Below are 8,197 nucleotides of genomic sequence, written 5' to 3' on the forward strand. Positions count from 1 at the left end.
GCCTCTGCCCTCTCTGCCCCACAGCCCGGCCATCGCTGCCCGCCTTGGCGGGCTCCTGTCGGGATGGGGTAGGGCCAGACATTGATTTATTTTTAATGGCAGGCCGCCATAGGGAGGGTCCTGGAAGGAGCCCGGGAAGAACAGGGCTGGGAGTGGGGGGGAAGGGATGACCCAGGTGAGAACCCCGCCGGGAGGGGAGGGGCGGGGGGCGGGGCGGGGCGGGGGCGGGGCGGGGTCAGTTAGGTCTCCAGAAGGTGGCGGTTGGCCGCACTGTCCTCTGCACGGGGGACGCAGGCCAGCTGCCAGGCCTCGACGACAATGCCCCCCCTCTGCCCTTGGGAAGGCTTTGGGGCCGGGCAGACCCGCCGCCCGCAGCCACTCCGCCTCTGCCCTCTCTGCCCCACAGCCCGGCCATCGCTGCCCGCCTTGGCGGGCTCCTGTCGGGATAGGGTAGGGCCACCGCCGGTCTGGTTATGGGCCGCCCTCTGGGCACCGAGCAGCCCCCCGAGCCCTGACCGACCACGAGGACCCGGGAGGTGGGTGTGGGCTGATGAGACCGCGCGGGTGGGGGCTGGGGTGGGCACTGGGGTTATGCGGAGGCGGGAAAGGCACGGGGGAGATGGGCTGTGGGCCCCAGAAGACTGTTAGAGAGCTACTGCATCCCTCTTGCCTGATGGGCAGCTCCTGACCCCTCAACTCCTGCCTCTTCCAGGATCGATGCCTCTGGAGCCTCCAGCGAACTCAGTGGAAACCATGGCTTCTTTGACTGGGGCTAGGCTGCCCTCCTTTCTCTACATCTCCTTGCAGAGACAGAATGGCCCCGGGCAGCGTGTAATCAGGGAGGTGAACACCACCACCAGGGCCTGTGCTCTTTGGGGCCTGGCTGAAGACAGCGACTACACAGTGCAGGTCAGGAGCATCGGCCTCTGGGAAGAGAGGCCCCCAGGGCCCCGTGTGCACTTCCAAACTCTCAAGGTTTCTGACAGGCTGCCCTCCAAAAGCTCCAGCCCATGTAAGAGCCTGTTTTAGTGGCCTTTTCCCTGGCTTTTAACCTCTCGTTTACCTGCTTAAGGCTCACAACTGTCTAGCTCAGATGAATAGGGTGATTTAATTCCTTCTACTGCCAGGGAAGTTAAGAAAAACAGGTAGGCAGGGGAGCAGCTATAGAGACACTGGCCGGGTAGGACAATAAGAAAACTTAAGGACTTGGTGATGTACAATCCAGAGAGGGAGGAAGCTTGTGGGCGGAGCTCTGTATTAGGTGTGCATGCAGCTATGAGATTGGTCGGGAAGAGAATTCAACAATCCCCTTATGATTCTGCCCTAGGACTCACTGCGCTTACCCAGGTCCTGTGTGCACCTTCGAGAACCCACTAGGTGACCTTATGACGTATGTCGCCTGTATGTCAACCACTAGCGCCGCCAATGCAGGCCTGTTGTCTGCATCATGCAGTTGAAGCACCCGAGAACCCTGTTGAGCCCTCAGGTGAGGAATCCCATGCCTCTCCCATTCCCGACCACCAGGCATTACAAAACAAAACAAAACAAAAACAGGAACAGAAGTTGACACTTTTGAGCTTCTACTCCTGGAGAAGACTGTAAAAGCTCGCTCTGCAGTCGATGTGCATCGCTGACTGACGGCTAAATGCTGTCATTGCATCGCATACATCAGTTGAGTGCCAGGCCCAACTTAGGCTCTACGGGATCAAATCTACCTGCATTACGTCAAGACTTTTTCTGGAGGGAAAGGCGCATATATAGATCACGATCACAGCTCTACACAGGATGAAATAAACGCTTTAGATATAAGCCCTTAAAAAGGTAGAGCGGAAGCTGAACTCTCTTTTGGATTGTGAAAGTGTGTTTCGGATGCAGAAGAGGCTGGGCACTGGGAGAGGAGCCCAGAAACATAAACGACTGGGTTTGGGAGTGAAGAGGACAGAATTCGTGTCTTGGCTTAGCTCCAACACTGACTTGACCAAATGGTATCTCTGGCTTTAACCCTCACCATATGCAGTCTTTCCAACACTAGCTTCTTCATCTGGTAAAGAAAAGCCACAGTGAGAGCAACTGTAAGCGACTTAGGAGAATGTTAAGTAAAGCTCTACACAGAACAGAGCCTTGTAAGCCTTAGTGGCACAGGATAGTAATCTCAGCAGTTGTGGAGGTAGGTGGGTCAGGAGTGCAAGGCCAACCTGGGTTACAATAGACTCTTACAGAAAGGGGGCAGGGGTGAGGGGTGGGGGAGGCCTGTGAGGTGGCTCAGTGGCTAAGGTACTTGCCACTCAGCCTGACTACCTGAGTTTGAGCCCTGTGACCCCACAGTGGAAGGAAAGAACCAGCTCCTGCAAGTTGTCCTCTGACTGCCCCACACGTCCCACCCTACCATAGATGTAAAGAAAAGGATTTAAAGAGCATTATAAACTGAAAAGCCATGAGAAGGATGATTGACAAGAGAGAAAGACATTCCCAATTGAAAGGACAGGCTAACACTGCACAGATGAGAAGGTTGGCCATGGAGGAAGTGACTCATCAGCAGCATGAGAAACTGAGTTCAGATCTCCAGCGTCCTCCTCAAAGCCAGGCACACCTGTAATCTCAGGGCTGCGAAGGCAGACAGGTGGGTCCCTAGAGTTCTGGTCCTAGACCTCCAGCCTAGCCGAATTCGTGAGCTTTCAGTTCAGTGAGAGACTCTGTCTTTAAAAAAAAAAAAAAAAAAAAACTAAGGCAGAAAATGATTGTGAAAACACTGATTTGACCTCTGACCTCTATATGTACAACCCCCACCCTGGACACATAAGCAGACAGTCAGACCTACATACAAAACAAGTATGCATTTTTCAGGAGATGTTGCTAGTGGTAGAGCACACACTTCTCTAGCACTAAAAGAACAAGTCCTTACCTGATTGTGCTGTTACATGCCTGTGATCTTAGAATTTGTGAGACTGAGGCATGAGGATTACTGTGAGCTCAAAGCCAGTCTGAAATCATAGCAAGACCTTCTTTTAAAAAATAAGAGTAGCCAGGCATGGTGGCTCATGCCTTTAGTCTGAACACTCAGAAGCTGGGGCAGGCAGATTTCTGTAAGTTCAATGCAAGTCTGGTTTACAAAGAGAGTTCTAGGGCTACATAGAGAGACTGTGTCTCAAAAAATAATTCTAAATTATATATGGCAGAATTAAGTCATTAATACATATGCCACAACAGCAGAGTTTTTTTCCAGAGCTGAGGACCGAACCCAGGACCTTGCACTTGCTAGGCAAGTGCTCTACCACTGAGCTAAATCCCCAACCCCTACAGCAGAATTAAAGACATTAGAATTTTAGCTTATGGAGTCAAACGTACATGGATTCAAATATTGCATCTGCCATCTAAAAACTGTACATATAAACCCGAGCAAGTCTCTTAATTTTCAATGCCTCAATTTCTCGAAATGTAAAATGGGAATACTGAGCAAGTTTCTTGATTTTTAATGCCTCAATTTCTCCATATGTGAAATGGGAATAATAATAGCTTCTACTTCGGGGTTCTGAGATGTGGTACTTAATGGATGTCAAGCATTTATGAAAATGCCTGCCTGGCTCAGATTCACTCAAGACAGTCCAGTCAGAGCACTTACTGTAGAGAGAGGAGAATTCACTGATTGTGGAACTCAGGAATGTTTGCAGGGTGTGCAGACAGTAGCAGATGGAGTCCTAGCTCAGGGGTACACAATAAAAAGTTGTGCTCCTTGCAGGGTAAACTGGTACTGTAATCTATAATTTCAAAAATACCCTAATGGAAAAATTGGCAATAGAACCCTTTGATCTCTTAAAAAAAAAAAAAAAGATACTGTCATGGTGCAGCTGGGCCAGATGCCCATGATGGACTCAGCCCAGGAAGGCGGGTGATCAGCCAAAACTGATGAAGCACCTGCACCCCCTTCTACCCCACTGTAGTGGATGATTGGGTCATGGCTATGGTGATGGAGTGGCTGTTTTCTGGCTCTGGTTTGGGGATTGGGTGCGATGATCCTTTTCCCTTCAGGCTTTGGAGATATTGGGTTAGGTTTGGTAAGTAGAAGTGTGTTAAGTCCAAGTGGCTAATCAGACATGTGGAAAAGGAGCTAAGTTTTCTTACAAGAACAGAAACCTTTAGTGGCAGAGCCTGAAGGGACCACAGCTGGCACAGTGAGGGACAAACAGGAAGAATGGCGTCACTGAGTGGTAGTCACTTATTTTCTCCTTTGAATTTTTTTTTTTTTAAAGACAGGGTCTCCTATAGCCCAAGCTGACTTCAAGCTTGCTGTGTAACTGAGGATGACCTTATCCATGTGATCCTCTTGCCTCCGGCTCCTGGGTGCTGGGATTTCAGGCGTGTGCCACCCCACTTGTCACTCTCAAATTCATTTGCTCTTCAGCTGCTCTGGGAAAGAGATACTCTCGGTTCACGAAGATGGCACCATTTTCAGATATTAGATGATGAAGGCTCTGGAGAGTCACAGATATGGTTAAAGCATCTTGGAGGCAGGGTGGATACTCCAGGAGCCCTGGGTGGGGGAAGGGGGAAGCTGCATACAAATGGGTGGGGTCTGAAGATTTAAGGGCACCTTGTGAATCAGTGTCCCACCCATCCCACAAGTGGTCTTACAGATGCAAATGGGATTCAAATAGGTTGACAGATGTCCATAGTGGATCCTTCTGTTAAAAATGATTGAGAACAATCATTCCTTTCCATAGTGGTTCCCAGGACGTTCCCCAGCATTAGCATATTGGAGAGGTATTTCCTAGGTAGTCGCTGCCTGCAGACTTGACTTTCCTAGACATTCTGTTGTATGCCCAGGAAAGAACGGATAGAGCTTCTTCGAGCCCCTAACCCTGCCTGAAACTCTTCTGATAGTAATCTGAATGAATATGAAGAATACCTCTGGAATTCCTCCATTTTCTCCTTTCCACTTTCTTCCTTAGATAAGATATTCATGCTCCAGATCTCAGGATATGGGGTTCCCTTGGTGTCCCCTGTCTTATCAGAGGGTCGATTTTCAAGGACCAACGGAAGAAATGAAGATTTTATCATAATAGTGTCTGTATAGGACTTTGAAGACTGCAAAATACCAACACCAAGGTTTTTCATACCAAAAGCTCTTGAAACCTGTGGCACCCCAGAACCCTGAAGGGGCTCTAATTCAGTTGTTTTGTCAACGCTTGAGAGAAATGGGATTGAAGGGCTGTGTATTAACCTAGATAAGTAGTCCTCTGCCTGTAACTTTGCTGATGTGATCATCTCTGAGTCTTTATTCTGACACACCGATCCTTGATTGGAATCCTCAATTTTCATTACTTTGGGAGATTCGGTTTTGAGGCTTAGAGATTTTCCAGCCTGAAGCCTTTGCTCAGGAGTTAACACTGTAGGTTCCTTAAGGGGAGATGTCTGCTCCAATACTAATTCTGCAGAAGTCACTTGAATATCTGCCCTTGGAGTTAACTCCATAGGTATTACCAGGTCTTGACGATGTGGTCTTGGGTGTAAATTCAAACCCTCTCTTCCTTTAATGCTAGATCTCGTGGTGAGTCCTATTAGTTCTACAGACTGAGGATATGGTCCAGGTGCCACTTCTTCAGATTTTAGCATCAGAAGCAGTGGTTTGGGAGTTAATGCAGTCTTTATAATCAAAAAGCCTGGCCATCGTTTTGTCTCTAAAACCTGATGTGTTGGATCTATGATTAATTTCTTGGGTTGCACATTTTGTAGCCAAAGGCTTGGAGCAAATTCTGACCTTATCCCATCACGCATTTTGGGAGTCAAATCATTGTATTTTGACTCTTGAGGGATACTCTCTGGAATCATCACAGACTTTATAACTTGAAGTGGTGGTCCGGGGATCACTTCTATAGTTTCAGAGACTTTTTGGATGACAACTGATTGAGGAACTGGAAGCTGTGTCTTTGCAGATTCTGTCACATGAACTCGTGGCTTTGGACTAACCCCTATAAAATTTATCATTTGATCCAGTGGTTCTTTTGGAGTGATGCTTGCATTTTCTAGGCTCAGATTCTGAGGTTTTGTTAGCTTAGCTGCTACCCCTCCTGGCTGCCGTGTACCAAAGGTGAGCTCTACAGAGTCAGTATTTCCCACAACTTGACTGGTTTCTTTGCATGATAACTCAGAGGATTCTTTTTGCAGCCACAGCATAGAGGCCAAATTTTTAGACTTGGGAATCTGAGGTCCTGGCCCTGGTGTTATTCCCGAAGCAGAATCTGGGACCTGAGAGAATGGCCTTGGTGTTGATACTACAGATTGTTCCCTTTGAGATTTTTTCTTAGAGCCCACCTCCAGAGGTCCTGAGTCTTGAGGACATGACCTTGGAGATTTTTCTACAAATCCAGTCTCTCTATTTACTGGCCGCGGAGTCATTCTAAGAAATTCTTTCCCTTGCTGTCTTGCTTCACAAGTCAGCTCTATCTTGTCTACACCATGATTCTTGAAGTTGAGGGTAATTCTGTCAGCTTCTGTAACTTCCTTTGTCTGTAACTTCTTGAAATCTTGACCTTGAGGCCATGACCAAGAATGTAACTCAGGAGTTTCTGGGATCTGGTAGCTTTTCTGTAGGTTTGGCTCCGAGGATTTTGAATCTTGATCACTTAGTGTTGGAGTCAGATCAACAAATTCTGGTACTTGAAGATCTAGCTTCAGGGGCATCTGTAATGATTCTGAGACTTTATCTAATGATTCTATGACTTTATCTGTTGGTTTGAAGCTCAACTTCATAGATTTCTCCATCATTTCTGTGCTTTTATGTCCCAATCTTTTTGTCGTTTCTAAAGATTCCACAGCTTGAAAAATTGGTGGTGAAGTAAAGTTCACCGACTCAGGGACTGGACACCTAGGCTTCATGATCCTCTCTGCAAAGTCCACCACCTGTGGCTCTGGTTTATATGCGGTTTTAGTCGATTTTGTGACTGGATCAATTGTCTGTGGCATTAGGTTCCCAGATTTCATAGTGTGAAGAATTGACTTTAGTGGTATCTCCACAGAATTTCCAGGTTCTGGCAGAGACACTGATGACAATTTCACATGTTTTACACCTTGTCACTTTGGTTCTGAAGTAAACGCCCAAGATTTCATATTTTGCTGCTGTGATTTCAGTGACAAATTTGAAAATTTGACACTAGTCAGTGCTGGTCCTGCTGAGAGCTTCCTGGTGGACTGTGGCCCCGATGCCATCATTGGTTTCTCCTCTGAAGGAAACAGTTGGCAGTTCAGACTTTGCTGTTCGGATCCTATCCTCAGCTGCTGAGGATGTGTATCTTGAAAACATGGCTTTAGTGCGAGGGAAGACATAGGATGTTGTGAACTGTGGCATGACATCAATTCTGAAGAACTCATGCTTTGAGACTGTGACCCTAGTTTCAACTGCACAGCTTGAACATTTTCAAAACAACGTTCTGGCGAAAACACCTTACTTCTCAGGTCGTTCAGACCACAGCCAGGTGTCAGTTCTATAGCACTTGTACAAAACTGTGTACTCTTCTCTGGAAACTTTCTCTCTTCAGGAGGTGACTTTGGTAAAACCACAGAATTCAAACTATTTGACTGAGGCCTCCAAGTAAATATAGGCTGCGCACTTTGCTGCCATGACCCAAGCTGGTTCTTCAAAAATGGGACCTTTTCAAACTTTGCCCCTAGCATTAAGTTAGATGAACTCACACCTTGAGAAGGTGATCCAGAGTTTAACAGAACAGATTTTATACTTTGAGACTCTAAGCCAGGGGTCAAGTCAAAGGACTTAATGCTTTGCAGCTGTGGCCCTGAACTGGGGTTTAAAGAAGGTGTGCACTGAGGTTTTGACTCAGGATTAAACCCGGAAGGATTCATACCATTCATACCTTGATGCTGTGAACCAAGGTTGTATTCCATAGGTGCTGTACCCAAATTGTTTGATCCTGGAGTGAATTCAGACTTCAGATCTTTCAAGTGCTGTTCTTGAAGTTTTGGAGCTTGTAAATGTGGCCCGGGGTTGTAGCCAATAGAATTTTCAGACTGAGATTCTTGTTTTAGAGTACATGCAGGAGAATTTATATCTTGCAAATGTATTCTAGTACTGCACCAAACAGGATTGACACACAGAATTTGTGGTGGTGGAAATGTACAAGAATTCATACCTTGAAAAAGTGGCCCAAGATTATACCTATTAGAATTTTCACACAGAGGATTTTGC

At 46.9% G+C, this 8,197-nt stretch overlaps 1 protein-coding gene and 1 long non-coding RNA gene across 2 annotated transcripts; one reads left to right on the forward strand and one right to left on the reverse strand.

Annotated features, from left to right (window-relative positions):
• Positions 1 to 256: 256 nt before the first annotated feature.
• On the forward strand, positions 257 to 2,114 carry LOC114616458. The gene is made up of 3 exons (XR_003710634.1): positions 257 to 536; positions 713 to 1,012; positions 1,328 to 2,114. It is a non-coding gene; the product is annotated as an uncharacterized LOC114616458 (long non-coding RNA).
• A 1,839-nt stretch (positions 2,115 to 3,953) lies between these two features.
• Positions 3,954 to 7,015, reverse strand: LOC114616457 (uncharacterized protein C2orf16-like). Its single transcript, XM_028761919.1, has one exon. It carries the CDS (start codon positions 6,976 to 6,978, stop codon positions 4,798 to 4,800), a length of 2,181 nt encoding a protein of 726 aa, XP_028617752.1. The 5' UTR covers positions 6,979 to 7,015; the 3' UTR covers positions 3,954 to 4,797.
• Positions 7,016 to 8,197: the final 1,182 nt, after the last annotated feature.

This window comes from Grammomys surdaster, unplaced genomic scaffold (genome assembly GCF_004785775.1).
Source record: "Grammomys surdaster isolate TR1022 unplaced genomic scaffold, NIH_TR_1.0 320684, whole genome shotgun sequence".
Taxonomy (NCBI): domain Eukaryota; kingdom Metazoa; phylum Chordata; class Mammalia; order Rodentia; family Muridae; genus Grammomys; species Grammomys surdaster.

Bases quoted from the DNA above. Each gene is read 5' to 3' on its own strand.
- LOC114616457 (XM_028761919.1), bottom strand. From the start codon at position 6,978: ATGAAATCTGGGAACCTAATGCCACAGACAATTGATCCAGTCACAAAA.